Source organism: Dicentrarchus labrax, unplaced genomic scaffold (assembly GCF_905237075.1).
Source record: "Dicentrarchus labrax unplaced genomic scaffold, dlabrax2021, whole genome shotgun sequence".
NCBI classification, from domain to species: domain Eukaryota; kingdom Metazoa; phylum Chordata; class Actinopteri; family Moronidae; genus Dicentrarchus; species Dicentrarchus labrax.
In genome coordinates, this window is record NW_026136701.1 from 17,996,923 (window position 1) to 18,017,618 (window position 20,696).

A 20,696-nucleotide genomic window follows, 5' to 3' on the forward strand; every position below is an offset into this window, starting at 1 on the left:
AATTGGTAAATAAACAGAAAGCTGAGACGTGTGTCCTGCTTTATAAGCTTAATATTTTATTAAATATAATTGAAGAATATATGTTGTGACTAATCTGACGTCTTTGTATTATTTAATTAGACGGGCTAAGGGATTTTTGACAAGATAACATAAGTAGTTGACTAATAAATAACTAATGGCATAACTGACTATTTTTTTGTTTTTATTAATTATATTATTAAATTCCATTAAATTATTAAGACAGAACCAGTTGAGGGGGAGGTTGTGTGTTTTTTTTTTTTTTTACTATAACACAGCAATTACGTTTTCGTGAATAATTATTTATCAATTAGTATTTCGGCAAAATATCAATTACTGACTACTATTTGGATAATTTAGTTAGTATAATATATTTGAAGATTAAGATTAGTTCTAGTTTTTTAAAATAGTATTATAGATTGCATGTCTTTTGTTGGTTGGATAATATGACAAGTAATAGACTAAACTATTAATCAGTTATTCAAATAAATAATCTACAGATTAATCATTAATGAAAATAATTGTAAATTGCAGCCCTGTTGGATTATGTTCACAAAAACTGTTATGTAAAAACAAAAACTGAGAAATTAAAATAGTTTACCTGTACTAACAGTCACACAACATAGAGTATGTTTGAGATTAAGTGTAAAGCATAATGGACAGCAGAAACAAGTATTAACAATCAAAGGGAACATGTCTTTTCACATCAATTGTTTGAACACATCAGAAGTCGTGTATGTGGGTGATCTGAAAATGATGATATGATTTTACCTCGTGACACCTTTGTGGTCGATACTTAAGGAGCAATTCCCAGTTCCTGTGATATTTGCAGGAAAGGCTCTGGTGTGTGCATCGCCTTTGTGCAGGTACAGTATGCTTCCACTCAATTATTTGTTACAGACAGGATCTCTCACGAGGTAGGGCTCAGCAATATTAAGTTAAAGTTTACATGTTGTTTATTGTTGTTGTACTGAAATATCTGTAATGTGGATATGATGACTAAACAGTTGCAGTCAGTGTCAGTGTAAAACGATGGAAGAAAGACATTGTATCTCCTTGTTGTAATAGTGTAGCTTTAACAGAGGCAAAGAAAACATTTAAAGGTGCAGTTCACCCAGATTTAAGAAATAATAACCTTCCCATACTCCTCTAGTTATCATTATAACAATAGTTTTGGTTTTATTTGGCTTGCTTTGGAGATACTTAACTTTTATTTCTGCAGTAACCTTGTAGGGAAATTAAATTAACTGGAATTTTGTTTAATACCATTCACAAAGAATATTTTCTACCATTAAAATAAACATCTCCTAAAGAGCTCACAGTGAAGTTTGTGGATTATCCAGAGTAACTGAAACATTGCTAATGGGAAGAGATTGTTGCTGTTGAATTGTTCATAACATGTATTTATTAAACTGCTGTTTTTCACCCCACAAGGCAATAATAATACAAATAACACTTTAAAATTTATATTAAGGTAATTATATTACAATAAAGTGCACAATATGAACAGATTGTTTGAAGTCACATCCATCAGCTGCTTTTAGTTCTTCTTGCACATCAAGCTCAAAATTGTAGTCTGTGTAATCTGACCTGTTTGATTTACCCTTCTTCCTGCAGGAAGAAAATGGCTACTACTGAATACTTCACAGTCACACCTTCTACAAGCATGACCACTGACTCAGAATTCTACGAAAATGGGAGCTATTACAACGAATACTATGATAGTGATTCTGAAATGTGCTACAGAACAAGCATCGTGCAAGCTGGAGCGATCTTCACTCCAGTGTTCTTCTCCATTGTGGTGATCCTCAGTCTGTTCGGCAACATCCTGGTCATTGTTATTCTGGCCATGTATGAGAATCTCAGATCCCTCACCAACACTTTCATCCTGAACCTGGCTATATCAGACCTCTTCTTCACTGCCGGCCTGCCCTTCTGGGCCTACTACCACGTCTATGGATGGACTTTAGGGGAACATGCATGCAAAATAGTCAGCTTTGTCTTCTACACTGGCTTCTACAGCAGTGGCATCCTCCTCATCCTGATGACTGCTCACCGTTACGTAGCTGTCATGAATCCTCTGTCTAACATTGTGTCCACCAAAGGCTTTTACAGTGTCCTAGCCTCTCTGATAATTTGGGCAGTGAGTGCATTGGCTGCCAGCCCAGCCTTCGCCTTCACCCATGTCACCAACAATTACTGTGTGTTTAAGGATTCTTACTGGAAATTATGGGGAATCTACCAGCAAAATATTCTCTTCATATTGAGTTCAGTGGTGTTCATCTTTTGCTATTCTCAGATTATGTGCAGGTTGCTGCGTCCCACTGCCCGAAGAAGGAAGAACAAAACTTTAAAACTAATTTTCACTCTCATGATTGTTTTCTTCATGGGCTGGGGACCTTACAATATAGTAATATTTCTACAGTCATTATATGACTGGCGCCAGCAATATGCTGACTCAAACGCTGCAGCTGGAAGCTGTGAAATGTTAAAACAACTGGATTACGCCTTTTACATTAGCCGTCTTTTTGCCTTTTCACACTGCTGCCTTAACCCTGTGTTTTATGTGTTTGTGGGGGTTAAATTCAAAAACCACTTGAAGAAAATGCTGAAGAGTTGGAGTCCCAACAACAACAGCATCCGTAGTAGACAAAACCGACTCACAATCCTATCTATAACTAGTGGTGAAGAGCTTTCGATGTAGTTCCAGTTTCCAGGTACTAAGAGAAAGGAAACTTAATTCAAAGTCGCACTGACATATGTGTTCGCAAATAACTAACAATCCAGGCTTGTAATAGTATGTTGTGTGCTTCATTCCATATGTCTAGATAATGTTGGGCATTACCCACAAGCCCTAGACCATCAGGGCGGATGACGCATTCAAAGTCGGCACTCCTATTCTGATTTGGGAATGTTCACACATTATTCCAAGATGATTAACCCCACTGGTAGCATTGTAATCACAATTTAAATAGCATACAGTACATTAGCTAAGTTTGCTGTGTTAAACCAGATACAAACAAAATCTAGGTCCTTTTAAATTAGCTTAATTGATTACATGGGACACCTGCTAAACATCAGCATGTTAGCATTAGCATTTAACTCAAAGCTCTGCTGTGTCTATTTACTGTCCCACAGAACTGCTAGCATGGTTGTGTATATTATTTGCTCAAGCGTGCATAGTTGTCAAGCTACAGTCATAGCTGACATACACTCAGTGGCCACTTTATTAGGTACACCGGTGGACCGGCTTGATTATGCAATTATCAAATCAGCCAATCATGTGGTAAGAACTTGACCGCAGTAAGATTGCCAGTTTGGGTGGTTTGAGTTTCTCAGTAACTGCTGATTTCCTGGAATTTTCACTTACAACAGCGACAGTGACTTAAATAAGAACAGGGAACTGAAACTACAGTAGGCACAGAGTCAAAACTGGACAGCAGAAGACTGCAAAACATTACTTTATCTGACCATATATTTAGAACAGAAGAACAGAAGATGAATCCATGGATCCATCCTGCCTCGTGTAAAAGGTGTAGGCTGTCGGTGGTTGTGTAATGATTTCTTGGCACACATCAAGCCCCTTAATACCAATTGATCATGGTTTAACTAACAAATCAGGTAAGCAACTAACCTGAGTATTGTAGCTGACCATGTGCATCCCTTTATGTCAGCTTATCTTCTGATGTACTGGTAGCCAACCTGGGGGTCCTAACCTATGGTTCGCTAAAGCTTAACAAGGGTCGCAATGACTTCTTGATTTTAAGGGGTCAAAGACAACAGGTTTAGGCTTATTAAGTATGTATGATTGTTAAAAATAAAAAAATAAAAAAACGTATACAGACAGAGAGTTACATTTAAAGGACACAAACTTCCTGCAGTTGTTGTGTTCACTATTTGGGTTGATTGTACAGTTTATTAGGTGTGTATATGTTATTAATCAAATACAATATTAATTATCCATAAAATATGTCACTTTGTCAGGCAATGAGTTTAGTGTCAGTCACCAGATCTCACTAGTATTAGAAAGGGGGTACCTGGCCACTGGGTGTGTGAGGCTTTTATTTGACAACAATGTTATGTAATGTATAATGTTTCATCCATAATTCCATCTTGTAGTTTCCAATCAAACTGTGCTGTTATTAAACAACAATAAGTGTCTCTGTGTTATGTGATTTTGAATGCATGATGATAAACTGATTACACATTGTAACAGAGATGATGTAACTGTAAGTGATTCACTTTGATTAACTGCATTTTACTTTGTCATATAAATCATTTAGATCTTCTATATTTTCAGTGTTACTTTTGTTTCAATTGATTTGTTCATAGTGTCTTTCCCACACAATATCATCATAATCATCATTATATACATGCTTTACAGTAAAATAAAAATCCCTCAGTTTAAGTTCTGGAGTGTCTTTGTTTTGAACAGTGAATTACCGTCAGTGTTGTACACACGTAAAAGCCAAACCTCAAACATTTCTTGAATTTCTCAAGCTGGAATGCTGATGTGGCACCTTAATGTGAAACAAAAAGAGGAACCACGAATTTGCCCTTGTATATCACAGCTTTTCCTTCACAGTGCAAGTCAGCATAAGACGTGACAGCCGTTGTTCAGGGTAAGCTGCTTTAAACTTACTGTTATTGCTCCCCATATTTTAGCTGTTAGTACTAAATGGACGTTTTTTACGCCGGCCATTTTGAAATGGCATAGCAACCACAGGTGTTACCAATGACACTGGAGAACGTTCTATTCCATTCTCTGTTACACTAAATGGAACTTAATTAGTATCATTGGTAACACCTTTGTTTACTCTTCTATTTCATGTCAAATGAGTAAAAAAGCTTATTCTGCTCCATATTTAATATTTGACAAGAAAATACTTTTTTTAAATCACAAATTGCTGAAAGATTGGAGACTTAAGCTCAGTCTTAAGTACATTTTGCCAAATATAATTTTGTGCTCATATTTTCTAGAAAACCTACGACTCCACAATGAACAACCAAAGTGAGTTCGACAGTGGTTTTGGAGTATATGATTGTGAGACTTTTGACTTCCAAACCCTCAGTGGTGTCTTCTACATTTTGATCTTCATCATCAGTGTCACAGTCAACATTCTCCTCTTATGTGTTCTTGTCACCTACAAGAACAAAAAGGTTACAGACTTGTTTGTCCTGAACCTGGCCTGCTCTGATTTGGTCTTCACTGTCACACTTCCGTTCTGGGCCGTCGATCAGCTGCACCACTGGGTCTTTGGTGACTTTGCCTGCAAATTTATGATTGCGACATACTTTCTTGGTACTTACAGTAGCGTCATTCTACTGACTGCCATGACTGTGGATCGTTTCATAACAGTGGTGCTGCACAACTGGCCAAGCAACCATGGAAGGAGGCAGAGGTGTGCAATGGGCGCCTGTGCAGCTGCTTGGGTCATCAGCATTGCTGCTGCCATTAGCGATGCTATCAAAGTAAAGGTGGAAATCATCCATGAGCCCAATGTTTTCTCCTGTGGGGACCCCTTTGATAGCTCTGATGTCAACGTGGGATATTACCTCCAAGTGTCGCTGCTCTTCTTCCTCCCATTTGCCATCATTGTTTTCTCTTATTCTGCCATCCTCAAGACAGTTCTGCAAGCCTCAAACAGAAAAGGGCAAAGGACTGTAGTGGTGGTGTTATGTATTGTTACAGCCTTCCTCATCTGCTGGGGACCTTACAATATTTTGCTTTTCATCACAACTTTTTATACACCCATAGGCTGTTATACGCGGAACAGATTGGATACGGCCTATTATATTTGTCGTATACTTGCTTACTCTCACTGCTGTATGAACCCTCTCTTGTATATGCTCTCACAAAACTTGCGAAGACATCTATTGAAACTTTTACATTGCAAGAATGCCAGGCAGAAGAACAGGGAGAGAAGCAATGTGCAGAGCACTTCTGCTCTTCAGAATGGAGCTTTTATTGCACAAAACTCTGCTGTTATGTTGTAACTACCCTCCAAATAGAAAATGAAACATTTATTCAATCTGTAAGTACTTTTAGGCAATATTGTTTGGATTAATTTCCTTTCATGTGTGGGTTTTTTTAATATTTTGCTTAGTTCCTTAAGATATGTGGGTGTATTTGGGTCTCTATGTACATTTATTTAAAGGATCAGTGTGTAAGATTTAGTGGCATCTAGTGTTGAAGTTGCAGATAGCAACAGTTTCGCTTCATCCTCCCCTTCCAATGTGCCAAGTAAATGCTTTGTGAAAACAATCTAAAGCATGCTAGTGTGTATGATAATGTGCATGAATGCTTTCTCAGACCTTATGAATGAACTTTATGAATGAGCTGTTTTATTGTAACAGTTTTTAATAAAATTACGCTGGAAATCTAGTTTAGCTGTTTTCATGTCTATTTTTTTTTTACCCAATATTGTGACATGGTACTTCCCTCTGGGAAGGGAAAAGTATGACATTAACTCAATGAGACACTCATAATACAACTACTGAGTAAAACAGCAAACAGTACCTGGAGTCTCACTGAGTACATGATCAAGGTAAGGTCTCTGTGGTATTTTATCTCTTTATGTTACAGCACATTCATTCATGCATTCATTTACTTTGCATTATATGAATGAATAAAATTGAATGCAAGATTTACAAGATACAAGAATATGGAAATCGAAATAAGAGACTATGAAATGAAACGTGAAAATATTTATTCAGATTCTGAGTGTATGGATTGAAACATGACATGGATAAAACAACATTGATAAATCACTGAATCAAATGTGAGACTATTGAATACAACTTGAGAATATGACATTAAATTGAATATGATCAATAGACAAACCTTGTATGTATGCCTTTATGTTAATGAGGTGTCTGCTGTGAATGACCTTTAATTGATAAAGAATATATTGTCATGAATTTTATTTGCTGATCCCAATTTAAAAAATGTGACAAAAGCAAATACATAATCCTCTACTTCCTCAAATGTGCTAGGGTTTTGAAAAATGCTATGTTTTTTTCTATTTACAGTAAGTATTGCCAACCGGGTTGGTGTTCACATCCCCCCACCTCCCATGTGTAACATATGAAAGCTTCCAAACTCACATAGGAGGACCCGTTGCATTGATCACAGACAGAAAAACAGCTAATTTGTGTTTTCAGATTTATTGAAATAAGGGCACCTTCACGGTCAACGTTAGACATAAAACCTATATAGAGTAGTATAGAGCTTATTGTACTGTGTTTCTGAGTTCTTGTCCCCAGGCTTGAATATCTTTAAATGTTTGACATTGCTGAGAGCTGCTTCTTTCCTCTCACTTCGCACTGTATTTTACAATATATTATTTTATTTTTTATTCCAACCAAATGGTTGTTGGGAATCAGTTATACAAAGTAAGACTTATTTCATTCTAACATAACCCTGTTTGGCTACTTAGCTTATATAGCCCACTTGTAAGACATTTTTAAACATTATGTTTTCACTTATAGTGTTACAAGTGAAAAGGCTTTCAGGATGATAACTAACAATACATTGTGTGTTGTGCTTTTGGCTGCTTTTCTTTAAAATTATGTGTGCCAGAAATTCCAACAGTAAAGTAATTTAGCTGTATTATTTTAGTAATTAAAATATTTCACAAACCTTTTTATCTTCCTCTGTAGTACAAATCTTTTAACTCTCTTATTTGTAATGTGTTTTCCCAGAGCCCTGTCAGTGCACCTGAACATGATGGCTCCCCAGGAAACTGAAGCCACAGTACGCACCGACTCACCAAAACTGGACAGGAAAAGATTTCAACACTCTGCCTTATCTGACGATCGACTTCTGGTGTGACATGTTGATGGTAGTGTTTGAATTTGGTGTAAACAACATGAATTCAGGGATCCATCTTGCCTTGTGTCAAAGGTTCAGGCTACCGGTGGTGGTGTTGTGGTGTGGTAATATTTTCTTGGCACACATTAGGCCCCTTAATACCAATTGATCATGGTTTAAATGCCACAACTGATATGAGTATTGTTGCTGAGCACTTGCATCCCTTTATGTCAACTCATCTTCTGATGCACTGGTGGCCAACCTCGGGGTCCCAACCCCCCTAAGGTTCACTAAAGCTTAACACCTTCTCTCCTTCTCTTTCCATCTCTCTCTCTCTGTCTCACACTCACATGCACACATACACACGTAAGCACACACACACACACACACACACACACACACACACACACACACACACACACACACACACACTCTCTCTCTTTCTCTTTCGCACACACTCACTCCCACACACACTCACACACACAGTCACACACACATACACATTTCTTATACTTTATCTCTTTGTATTTGCGTAATTATGACTTGTTCTCTTTTCTTTATGCTGATTGCTGTTCTGTTGAGGTTGATTATGGTGACTGCCTGCTTCCTCTACTTTTTTTGTTTAGTACTTGCATACGTAAACATTATATTGTCATACATGAATAGGAGGTTCTTCAATGCGAACAATGGTAGGGACTGTCAATGGCAATGGACATTTTCAGCAGCAATCCATCATATTACCCCTAATGCCATCTCTTAAACTCATTTACTGGAATATTCAGGGCATTGGATCACCGGCAAAATGTACACAAATCCTTAATCATTTTTGCCTTTTACAGGAAACACATCCCACAGTATCAGAACATCTAAAGCTTAAGACAAAATGGATAAATCAAATTTTTTCAGCATCATAATTTTACAAAAAGAGGAGTAGCCATCTTGATAAATAAAAACACTCCATATTGCAATGAAACCTCAATAATAGATTCAGAAGGTTGTTTGGTTATCATTGATGGACTTATCAGAAATGCTAAAATAATAATAACCAACCACCACAAAACAACATTAATTACTTAGTTTCCTTTTAAATAGTGCTCTTTCGGCATTTCTTTAAAACCTATATATTATTTTGTTGAATAATATGATTTGGAACTGAATCCCACTCTAGCATTGCTCTGTATATTACTGTAAGCTGAACTGATGTGGTTTTTGATTTTGGTAAAGTAAAACAACCTCCAGCAGCATGCCTTGCAAAATAACTGTGAGTATTTGTGCTAAAGGATAGTCTTTTGTAGAACATAAATGAAGTCTTTGTTGTTATGACATTGTCCTAATAAAAACCATCAGTGAATACAGTAATCTGTTTTTCACTTCAAACCAAGAGAGACATTCATGTATTCTAGAAATGTTTGTTCTCAGACCACATGAAAGAGCTACACGTGCCATTTTACTCTGACATAACCAAGTGAAGTATTGGACGTAACTTCTTTGTTTTGAATTGTGAAACACCCTCAGTGTTGTTTCCAGGTAAAAGCTGAACGTCCAAGACGTTCTTCTACTTGAATTCGGAGTATGCTTTTTCTCAAACTGGAATACTGATGCAGCACCTCTGACTTAATGTGAAACAAAAAGAGGAACCATGAATTTGCTCTTGCATCTCACAACTTTTCCTTCACAGTACAAATCAGCATAAGACGTGACAGCCGTTGTTCAGGGTAAGCTGCTTTATACTTACTGTTATTGCTCCCCATAATTTAAGGAGCTATTGAAATTGATGTTTTTTACAGCAGTCATTTTGAAATGGCATAGCAACCACAGGTGTTACCAATGACACTGGAGAACGTCCTATTCCATCCTCTGTTACACTTAATGGAACTTAATTAGTATCGTTGGTAACACCTTTGTTTACTCTTCTATTTCATGTCAAATGAGTAAAAAAGCTTATTCTGCTCCATATTTAAAATTTGTCAGAGAAAAATTTTTTTTAAATCACAGATTTGTTGAAAGGTTGGAGACATGTGCTCAGTCACATTTCATTTTGTGCTCATATTTTCTAGAAAACCTACAACTCCACAATGAACAACCAAAGTGAGTTCGACAGTGGTTTTGGAGAACATGATTGTGGACTTTTTGACTTCCAAACCTTCAGTGGTGTCTTCTACATTTTGCTCTTCATCATCAGTGTCACAGTCAACATTATCCTCTTATGTGTTCTTATCGCCTACGAGAACTTGACAAATGTCACAAATCTGTTTGTCGTGAACCTGGCCTGCTCTGATTTGGTCTTTACTGTCACACTTCCATTCTATGCCGCCGATCAGCTGCACCACTGGGTCTTTGGTGACTTTGCCTGCAAATTTATGACTGCAACATACTTTGTTGGTACTTACAGTAGCGTCATTCTGCTGACTGCCATGACTGTGGATCGTTTCATAACAGTGGTGCTGCACAACTGGCCAAGCAACCATGGAAGGAGGCAGAGGTGTGCAATGGGCACCTGTGCAGCTGCTTGGGTCATCAGTATTGCTGCTGCCATTAGCGATGCTATCAAAGTAAAGGTGGAAACCAACCAAGGGCTCAATGGTTTCTTCTGTGTGGGTCCCTCTAATAGCTCTGTTGTCAACGTGGGATATTACCTCCAAGTGTCGCTGCTCTTCTTCCTCCCATTTGCCATCATTGTTTTCTGCTATTCTGCCATCCTTAAGACAGTTCTGCAAGCCTCAAACAGAAAAAGGCAAAGGACTGTAGTGGTGGTGTTATGTATTGTTACAGCCTTCCTCATCTGCTGGGGACCTTACAATATTTTGCTTTTCATCGCAACTTTTTATATACCCATAGGCTGTTATTTGACAAATAGATTTGAGACTGCCTATAATATTTGTCGTATACTTGCTTACTCTCACTGCTGTATGAACCCTCTTTTGTATATGCTCTCACAAAAGTTGCGAAGACATCTTTTGAAACTTTTACACTGTGAGAATGCCAGGCAGAAGAACAGGGAGAGAAGCACTGTCCAGAGCACTTCTGTTATTCAGAATGTAGCGTTTATTGCACAGAATTCTGCTGTTATGTTGGAACTACCCTCAAAATAGACATTCACTTTTGAAATGAAACATTTATTCAATCTGTAGGTACCTTTATGCAATACTGTTAATTGATTAATTTCCTTTCACGGGTTATTTTTAATGTTTTGCTTAATTCCTTAAAGTATGTGGGTGTATTTGGGTATATATTTATGTACATTATATATATATATATATATATATATATATATATATATATTATACATTTCTTTAAAGTGTGTAAGATTTAGTGGCATCTAGTGTTGAAGTTGCAGATAGCAACAGTTTCCCTTCATCCTCCCCTTCCAATGTGCCAAGTAAATGCTGTGTGGAAATAATCTAAAGCATGCCAGTGTATATGATGATCAGTATGAATGCTTTCTCAGACCTTATGAATGAACTTTATGAATGAGCTGTTTTATTGTAACAATTTTTAATAAAGTTATGCTGGAATCTAGTTTAGCTGTTTTCATGTCTATTTTTTCAACCAAATATTGTGACATGGTACTTCCCTCTGTGAAAAGTCCCAGACAGTGAAACATTAACTCAATGAGACACTCATAATACAACTACTAAGTAAAACAGCAAACAGTACCTGGAGTCACACTGAGTACATGTTCAAGGTAAGGTCTCTTTGGTAGTTGGTGTTTTATGTTCATTCATGCATTCATTTACTTTGAAAAATAATTCTAAAAAAAATAAACAATGCAAGATTTACAAGACTATGAAATGAAACCTGTCAATATTGATTCAGATTCTGAGAGTATGTATTGAAACATGACATGGATAAAACAACATTATTAAATCACTTAATGAACCATGAGAATATTGAACAACTTGATAATATGACATTAAATTGAATATGATCAATAGACAAACCTTGTATGTGCCTGTATGTTGATGAGGTGTCTGCTGTGAATGACCTTTAATTGATAAAGAATATATTGTCATGAATTTTATTTGTTGATCCCAATTTAAAAAATGTGACAAAAGCAAATACATAATCCTCTACTTCCTCAAAGGTGCTAGGGGTTTGAAAAATGCTATGTTTTTTTCTATTTACAGTAAGTATTGCCAACCGGGTTGGTGTTCACATCCCCCCACCTCCCATGTGTAACATATGAAAGCTTCCAAACTCACATAGGAGGACCCGTTGCATTGATCACAGACAGAAAAACAGCTAATTTGTGTTTTCAGATTTATTGAAATAAGGGCACCTTCACGGTCAACGTTAGGCATAAAACCTATATAGAGTATAGAGCTTATTGTACTGTGTTTTTGAGTTCTTGTCCCCAGGCTTGAATATCTTTAAATGTTTGACATTGCTGAGAGCTGCTTCTTTCCTCTCACTTCGCACTGTATTTTACAATATATTATTTTATTTTATTCCAACCAAATGGTTGTTGGGAATCAGTTATACAAAGTAAGACTTGTTTCATTCTAACATAACCCTGTTTGGCTACTTAGCTTATATAGCCCACTTGTAAGACATTTTTAAACATTATGTTTTCACTTATAGTGTTACAAGTGAAAAGGCTTTCAGGATGATAACTAACAATACATTGTGTGTTGTGCTTTTGGCTGCTTTTCTTTAAAATTATGTGTGCCAGAAATTCCGACAGTAAAGTAATTTAGCTGTATTATTTTAGTAATTGAAATATTTCACAAACCTTTTTATCTTCCTCTGTAGTACAAATCTTTTAACTCTCTTATTTGTAATGTGTTTTCCCAGAGCCCTGTCAGTGCACCTGAACATGATGGCTCCACAGGAAACTGAAGCCACAGTACGCACTGACTCACCAAAACTGGACAGGAAAAGATTTCAACACTTTGCCTTATCTGATGATCGACTTCTGGTGTGACATGTTGATGGTAGTGTTTGAATTTGGCGTAAACAACATGAATTCAGGGATCCATCCTGCCTTGTGTCAAAGGTTCAGGCTACCGGTGGTGGTGTTAGGGTGTGGTAATATTTTCTTGGCACACATTAGGCCCCCTTAATACCAATTGATCATGGTTTAAATGCGACAACTAATACTAGTATTGTTGCTGAGCACTTGCATCCCTTTATTTAACTCAACTTCTGATGCACTGGTTGCCAACCTCGGGGGCCCAACCCCCCTAAGGTTCACTAAAGCTTAACACCTTCTCTCCTTCACATACACACATGCACACGTAAGCACACACACACACACACACACACACACACACACACACACACACACACACACACACACACACACACACACACACACACACACACTCTCTTTCTCTTTCGCACACACTCACTCCCACACACACTCACACACACACATACACATATCTTATACTTTATTGCTTTGTATTGCTTTGCAACTTTATTTGTTAAGCACTTTAAAACAACCAAAGTTGACCCAAGTGCTACCAATGTTCCAAGTAAATGCTGCATGAAAACAATCTAAAGCATGCCAGTGTGTATGATGATCAGTATGAATGCTTTCTCAGACCTTATGAATGAACTTTATGATTGAGCTGTTTTATTGTAACAGTTTTTAATAAAGTTATGCTGGAAATCTAGTTTAGCTGTTTTCATGTCTATTTTTTTCAACCAAATATTGTGACATGGTACTTCCCTCTGGGAAAAGTCCCAGAGAGTGAAACTTTAACTCAATGAGACACTCATAATACAACTACTGAGTAAAACAGCAAACAGTACCTGGAGTCACACTGAGTACATGTTCAAGGTAAGGTCTCTTTGGTATTTGGTATTTTATCTCTTTTATGTTTTATGTTCATTCATGCATTCATTTACTTTGGAAAATAATTCAAAACCTGACAATATTGATTCAGATTCTGATAGTATGTATTGAAACATGACATGGATAAAACAACACTAATAAATCACTGAATGAAACGTGAGAATATTGTATACAACTTGAGAATATGACAAATTGAATATGATGAGTAGACAAACCTTGTATGTATGCCAGTATGTTAATGAGGTGTCTACTGTGAATGACCTTTAATTGATAAAGAATATATTGTCATGAATTGTATTTGCTGTATTTGCTGATCCCAATTCAAAAAATGTAACAAAAACAAATACATAATCCTTTACTTCCTCAAAGGTGCTAAGGGTCGGGAAAGAAATTACAGTTAGCATTGCCTCTTTTTTGTTTATTATAAAAGTTGCACATATATTCAGTATTATTCTTTAATTTTCACATACATTTTATACTTCTTATGACCTATGTGGTAGGCTAACTTATTGTCAATTACATATCTAATGCAAAATACTGTGTCAGTATGATGTCATTAAGTTTTTTGAGCACACAATCCACGTTTTCATACAGAGATATTCGCAAGTTTCTGTCAGTATCTTGTGACTTTAATTCCATATCCTTGTTTTGTTCCATGAGTGTTGTCATTAAATAACATGACATATACAGACTATTTATTTATTTATTTATTTATTTATTTATTCAATAAGTCATGTGAAAGTTGTGCACAAATTTAAAATGTATTGTAAGGAATTAACATAATATGTTAATGTATTTATCAGAGTCGTTGTCACTTCCTCAAAGACATCAACAAGCAAACAATGGCCCTTGACAGTGACTACAATATCAGTTACGACTATGACTACTACATAGACTATGAAAATGACATCAGCTTCGTGGGTCATCATGTCGAGATAAAAACAGGACCTCTTCTCTCCTCCTTTGTGTGCTTCATCCTCATCTTCTGCATCAGCGTGCCCGGAAACAGCTTCCTCCTGTGGGGCCTTCTAAGGGAACGAGCTTGGAAGACCACAACTGACATCTTGCTTCTGCAACTCATAATTTCTGACCTTTGCCTCACTTTGTCCCTCCCATTTAAGGCTTTCAGTCTGCTCTATGGCTGGAGCTTTTTGGACAAGGTCTGTGGAATCATAAATGGGGCTTTTGTTCTTGGTGTGGAAAGCTACATATTGATCCTCACTGCCATGACTTTGTATCATTATGTTGTCGTGGTCCATGCTTCGTGTCTATCTGCACAGACCAGCAAAAAATGTGGTGTCCGCATGGCTAGCATTGTGATATGGCTGGTGTGTGCTGCTGCGAGCATTGAGGTATTAGTAAATAGTACTGTCACACACGCATCTGGTTATATGATATGTATGTATGTTCCACAGTCATTTATTATGCTGCTCTCTGTCACCGGCTTGAAGTTGGGGCTTTTCTTTATACTCTTCATTATCATAACATTCTGCTTCGTCCATATGTGGATAACTATCAAACAGTGCAGGATAAACAGACATTACCAGGCCTCTAGATTGATTCTGGGGATGACTGTTACTTTTTTCCTTTCTTTGTTGCCATACAATCTTTTCCTCTTTATACATTACTTGTTTGCGTTCGATGTTCTGGATTTTGCAGAATGGAGAACAGCAATGTACTATTCAGGGTTCATCATTCCCACACTGCCTTACATCCACTGCTTCCTGAATCCGTTGTTGCATTTATTTGGAGCACAAAGATTTAGGAGGCATCTCCCTGTTCCATGTAACACTTCATCCGAGAGACATGTGACATTCTCACTTCAATGGCAATCACTCCTCTAAATGATGCCACTGTGTGACCAACAAACATGTGTCTTTGAATAACCAAACTTTATGGTTAGAAGTAATTACAAACTGTTCGCTATGCCTGTCAAGCTCTCTGTTCTCACAGGGCAGTTTACAATAACCATATCGGATTTAATGACCACTCAAAATTATTTGAGTAATTCAGTATATAGCTTATAGTATATTGTGTTTTTGAGTTCTTTTCCCCTGGCTCATTAAAGGGATGACATCTCTGAGAGCTAACGATGTATTTGATTTGGCAAATGTTACATTATGGAAGAGGAATTTAGAAAACGGTCAGTTGCAACAGAATAACACGGACAGAAACAAAAAAAGAAACGCTGATGATCATGTAACTTGTAGATTGCATTAAAGATAAACAAACTGATGCATAATGAAAGACAACACAGGATGCAGTGGAACTGATATTTGGTGATTATTGCAATACTGGCTCTTTAGAAAGAGGAAGAGTGACTTGATCTAATAAAAAAATGCTTGAAAAAAGGAAGTGACAGTAACGTTTTACAAAACTAAAGTCACTATTTTACGAAATGACAATAAAACAGCAGTGATCCATATGTATTAAAACTTTGTTCTTGATTGCAATTTTTCTCACTTAAATCAGCACTTAAGACCTTGTTAAGATGATTTTATTGCACTGAACAACTCAACCCACAAGATGGCAACAAAAATGAAGGCTGGTTGTAATTTCTTCTGGTCAATTGTTTAAAGGAGAAAAGAATCATAATTATGAAATATGTGTTTGTGATTTGTGTTTATTAGGCTTAATATTCATTTCATCAATCATTTCACATCAAACAATATTAAGTTAATATATCTGATGTTAAATCCACCCCTCTATGTCTTCATACGTGTAAGCACCATTTAACTTGGCAATGTTCCTTGTGTATCCACTGTAACTGCAAATAAAGCAGTTTCGAATATGGTTCTCTGGAATCTGATTTATTTCCTCTTCTTCTGTTTTTTCATGTATCAACCAATATGTTAAGGAAGTATTTCCCTCTGGAGTGACCTTGTCTATGTGACACACAATAAACAAATTAGCTCTCAGCAGCAGCAGGATCAATAAAATATAACAGACTGCATATTTGTGATTAAGACCATAAGCAGTCAAGTATGCCTAACTCAACAGTCCATGTGCTCTTGGCAGCTTTTTTTTTAAAATGACGTGTGCCAGAAAACAGTAAAGTAATTTAGCTGTATTATTTCAGTAATTAAAAAAATCCACAATCCTTTTTTTCCCTTTCTTTTTCAATGTTCTAAATCTTTTAACTCTATTGTATGTAATATGTTTCTCCAGAGCCCTGTCAGTGCACTTGAACATGGTTGAGTAGCGCGGCCCGGATGGCTCCACGGGGGGTCCAGAGAAGAGTGTATAGGGACAGCTCAGTGGGCCACTGTAACAGCACTCATATCTGTCTCTGGGGGTAGATTAAGCTTAATTAACTAAACCATCCAGCACGCTTGGATGAATGGATACAAGTCAAGGGCAGAGCAGTCACGGGTGTGCTCACACATTTGCTGGCAGGCGCTGGGAGAGGGTTTTGTGCCGAATTTTATCTGTGTGTGATAGCAAAAATTGGATACAGCTATAAAGTTGTATGTACAAGTAAATATAGCCTAGTGTAAAATGACCTGTATTTAGTCTGTAATGTTTTGTTATGCAGCCTGTAAAGACAAAATACCAGTGAGCTATGAGCAGAGAAGTTTCAAAGCTGCATTGCACCTATGTGCGGCAGCCATCCCCCTATCTTGTATGTAGTTCGTCATGTTACAACAATTTATATTATATTTATATATTTTAATTTATATTATGAGTGTTTGCAAACAGCTTTTGGATTTATCAGCATTTCTGAGAAGGAAGTGATTAAACCTCTGTTAGAGACGATATTACCTTTATGTGAAGTGTCAGCTGGTGGGAAAAGGTCTCAAGATTTGCTTTTTGAGTTTTGTTTTTAATATGCAAGTGAAACAATATGCAGGAAGTTTGTGGCAAGAATTAATAACATCAATGACCGTAGAGAAAAGACCAGACTAGGTAAATACACAAGAAAACACACCCCACAAAGCTCAAATAGAAAATACAATCCAAGACATCCTATTTCATCATTGAGTCAGAATCGCTTTTCCCAGATCATTTTCTCAGCAAATGATGTTGTTGTTCCATCCTGTTTTTAGCCACAAGCTAAACAGCTGTTGCTGTTTTCTTATGTAGTCTCTGCTACTAGCCCTCCCTGGCCCTAACATTCACTCCCTGCTCTGCTTTTCTCCAGGGCAACTCAGCCTCCTTTTTCACATTGATATCTCCCCTTTAATTTCAGTTATCTATAACGATAATTACTCCAACCATATGTGAATTTAATTGATGCCTTGCAAATGTGTAAATGTGTGTGTGTGTGTGCTTTGTGCATGCTGCTAATAAAGTCTTATTGCTTGTTAATCTGGACTGTCAGGGAAATGTGTGCAAATCGATTAAGTGTGTCAGCCTTATCATTACAAACAACTGTTTTAGTGAACAAATATAGATGACTTAATCCTCGTATGACATACATTGGCATGTATGACATTTCACTAATGCAACTCATCCTGATTGAATTTGTCATGGGAATCAAATGTTTTAAAAAGGGATTAGATCTAGTGTCTTACGCAGACCTCGCACATACATGCAAACACATGTGTTTTGCTTATTCATGAATCTAGAAGGGTGTTTGTTATTAAAAAATGTGTATTTGCTAGATGATAGATATGAAACAAACACCATCATGCTGTATCTTGGCCTTTATTTTGCCACTGCAGTACTACGTTTCTCCACTAGAGGGGACATGGGTATTGGCATAATGCAGTTTGTTTCATCATCATTACTGGGCCACATTAGTGATTACAATCTGATGTACTCTCCATAAAAAGACACAAAATACTGTATGTACTCTCTCATAGACTGACAAAAAACATTATTAGTCCCTACAAAAGAGCTTCAGAGATGTACTGCTTTGAATATATTTCCATGTTTCTGCTTGGTTTTTTTTTCTTCTTTTCTTTGAGTCAACAACTTTTTTGGCTGTCGGTGTGTTTTCAAACACAAATGTTCTACACAAAGAACGAATGCAGCCTGTCTCTGTATATCCCACACCATCATATCTCTATATTTTAGGGTCATCCTCCTCTACTTACCTGCTGTTGTCAGATAGAAAAGCACAGTGATTAACTACCATGGAGACTTAATTAACAAATCAAACATCTGGATATTCAGACTAGGCCTACTGAAAAGGCTTAGCTGCCTCTTGTAAGACTGGCCATTTGATGTATCAAACAGTGCGTCCTGATGTTTCTTGCAAAATTTTTCCCATCTGGCTTATTTTTTACTTTTTTTATATATTTTTTACAGCTTCTATTACTTTGTAACTTTCACTTTTAATGTTTCTCATTTACAAGTATTTCATGTAACTTATTCTGATTACTGTGTGGCAGGACTGGACAATAATTGGAGAAGGACTGTGGACAAGGACAAGGCTTTGAGACTAGGTAACATATCATAACGACATTACACTAGAAACATAACATGGGAATATACATAAGGCCTCCAGTAAGTAGAGATAGCTGTATTCCCAGGACATTTTGTTTTATTTTATTTTATTATGGTTTTCCTTCACGGTATGTATTACCCTGGTGTTGCATTTCCTTGCACAATTGTCAAGAAATAAGATAGCATGGTCAAAATTACAGATATGTAAATGTAAATGATCTCTTAGCAATATGATTGTCCGAGTGCATGCCTGCAGGCTTAGCTTCAATTCCAATCATATGATCAGCAGTGTTTTGAGTTTATACTCTTGATGGCTTTACAGATGAGGATCATTTTAGTCTGAAAACAAAATATGAGCTTGAATTAGTTAAGCCTATAACATGGCATAACATGACATAATGTATGGGAATATATCTTAAATGACTGGTGTGTAAGATCCAGTGGTATCTAGCATTGAAGTTCACTTCATATCAAATCAAATCAAATCAAATCAAGTTTATTTGTATAGCCCTTTACAATAGCCGAAAGGTACCCAAAGTGCTTTACAACAAAGCCATGAAACAATACATAACACATATATAATATACAAAAACAATTAAAAGTGCTGTAGTGCTGCAGCACTGCAGGGTATTAAAAGCCTTCCAGAAATGCACAGAAAGGAGCAGATAAAAAGAGTACACCTAAGAGACAGTACTGTCCTAGTCAGAATTAAATGCTAATCTAAAAAAGTGGGTCTTAAGCTGCGATTTGAAAAAGGCCGAGATCAGTAGTGGTGCGAATGTCAGGGGGCAGTTTGTTCCACAGTCTAGGAGCAGCGACGGCAAAAGAACGATCGCCCCACTGTTTAAGTCTCGACCTAGGGAGCACAGGGGTAATGTGTTCGCGTCTGGACGAGCTAGTTAGAAATCGGGCAGTAGTCCAGTCTTGAGCTGATGAAAGCATGGATTGCCTTCTCAAGATCCTGCCGACTGAGAAAAGACTTCACTTCGGCCAAAAGACGGAGCTGAAAAAAGCTCGTACTGACAACAGAGCTAATCTGTTTGTCAAATTTGAGCCCAGTATCAAATGTTACCCCAAGATTTTTGACATGTGATTTAAAAAGAGGGGCCAGAGTGCCAGAATTTGTGGTGAGAACATTCGACATAGCTGGTGAACCAAACAAAATGCATTCAGTTTTGCTGTCATTTAAGTGCAAAAAGTTCTGTGACAGCCACTGTTTTATATCTGTGACGCAGTCCAGCAGCTTAGTAAGTGCAGTGTTTTCGTTTGGTGTCATGGGCAAATATATCTGCAAACCATCGGCATAAAAGTGAAAAGACAGGTTGTGTTTTTTTATAATTGATCCCAGAGGTAGCATATACAATGAAAACAGAATAGGGCTGAGAATAGATCCCTGTGGCACCCCACAGGGCAGCGATGCATTTGAGGAGCAGTGGTCACCAATCGAGACAGAGAAACTCCTGTTTGCCAGGTATGACCTAAACCACTGGAGAACGGTGCCACGGAAGCCAACGTGCTGCTCTAGGCGAGATACAAGGACTGCATGGTCAACTGTATCAAATCACATAATATCACATAACATTTACGTATGTTTAGACTAAGTACTTTGCAGTACTATGAATGAACTCATTTTTTGGATTGTCACAATGAGAACTGGACACCCAGACCTGGCAC

At 37.1% G+C, this 20,696-nt stretch overlaps 4 protein-coding genes across 6 annotated transcripts; all 4 read left to right on the forward strand.

Annotated features, from left to right (window-relative positions):
• The first annotated feature begins 737 nt into the window (after positions 1-737).
• Positions 738-4,426, forward strand: xcr1b.1 (chemokine (C motif) receptor 1b, duplicate 1). 2 transcript variants are annotated; one of them, XM_051401445.1, is made up of 2 exons: positions 738-884; positions 1,636-4,426. In XM_051401445.1, exon 2 carries the CDS (start codon positions 1,643-1,645, stop codon positions 2,720-2,722), a length of 1,080 nt encoding a protein of 359 aa, XP_051257405.1. In that variant the 5' UTR covers positions 738-884; positions 1,636-1,642; the 3' UTR covers positions 2,723-4,426. The 2 variants fall into 2 exon arrangements, with proteins under 2 accessions (XP_051257405.1, XP_051257397.1); XM_051401437.1 differs by having other exon boundaries at positions 863-935.
• A 75-nt stretch (positions 4,427-4,501) lies between these two features.
• LOC127364186 (chemokine XC receptor 1-like) lies at positions 4,502-6,403 on the forward strand. The gene is made up of 2 exons (XM_051401525.1): positions 4,502-4,640; positions 4,999-6,403. The coding sequence occupies exon 2, from the start codon at positions 5,017-5,019 to the stop codon at positions 6,013-6,015; it is 999 nt and encodes a 332-aa protein (XP_051257485.1). The 5' UTR covers positions 4,502-4,640; positions 4,999-5,016; the 3' UTR covers positions 6,016-6,403.
• Positions 6,404-6,480: 77 nt separating this feature from the next.
• On the forward strand, positions 6,481-11,109 carry LOC127364178 (chemokine XC receptor 1-like). 2 transcript variants are annotated; one of them, XM_051401486.1, is made up of 4 exons: positions 6,481-6,566; positions 7,723-7,862; positions 9,510-9,546; positions 9,889-11,109. In XM_051401486.1, the coding sequence occupies exon 4, from the start codon at positions 9,907-9,909 to the stop codon at positions 10,921-10,923; it is 1,017 nt and encodes a 338-aa protein (XP_051257446.1). In that variant the 5' UTR covers positions 6,481-6,566; positions 7,723-7,862; positions 9,510-9,546; positions 9,889-9,906; the 3' UTR covers positions 10,924-11,109. The 2 variants fall into 2 exon arrangements, with proteins under 2 accessions (XP_051257446.1, XP_051257435.1); XM_051401475.1 differs by having other exon boundaries at positions 7,723-9,546.
• Positions 11,110-11,474: 365 nt separating this feature from the next.
• LOC127364176 (chemokine XC receptor 1-like) lies at positions 11,475-16,424 on the forward strand. Its single transcript, XM_051401459.1, has 2 exons — positions 11,475-11,516; positions 14,435-16,424. Exons 1-2 carry the CDS (start codon positions 11,508-11,510, stop codon positions 15,473-15,475), a joined length of 1,050 nt encoding a protein of 349 aa, XP_051257419.1. The 5' UTR covers positions 11,475-11,507; the 3' UTR covers positions 15,476-16,424.
• Positions 16,425-20,696: the final 4,272 nt, after the last annotated feature.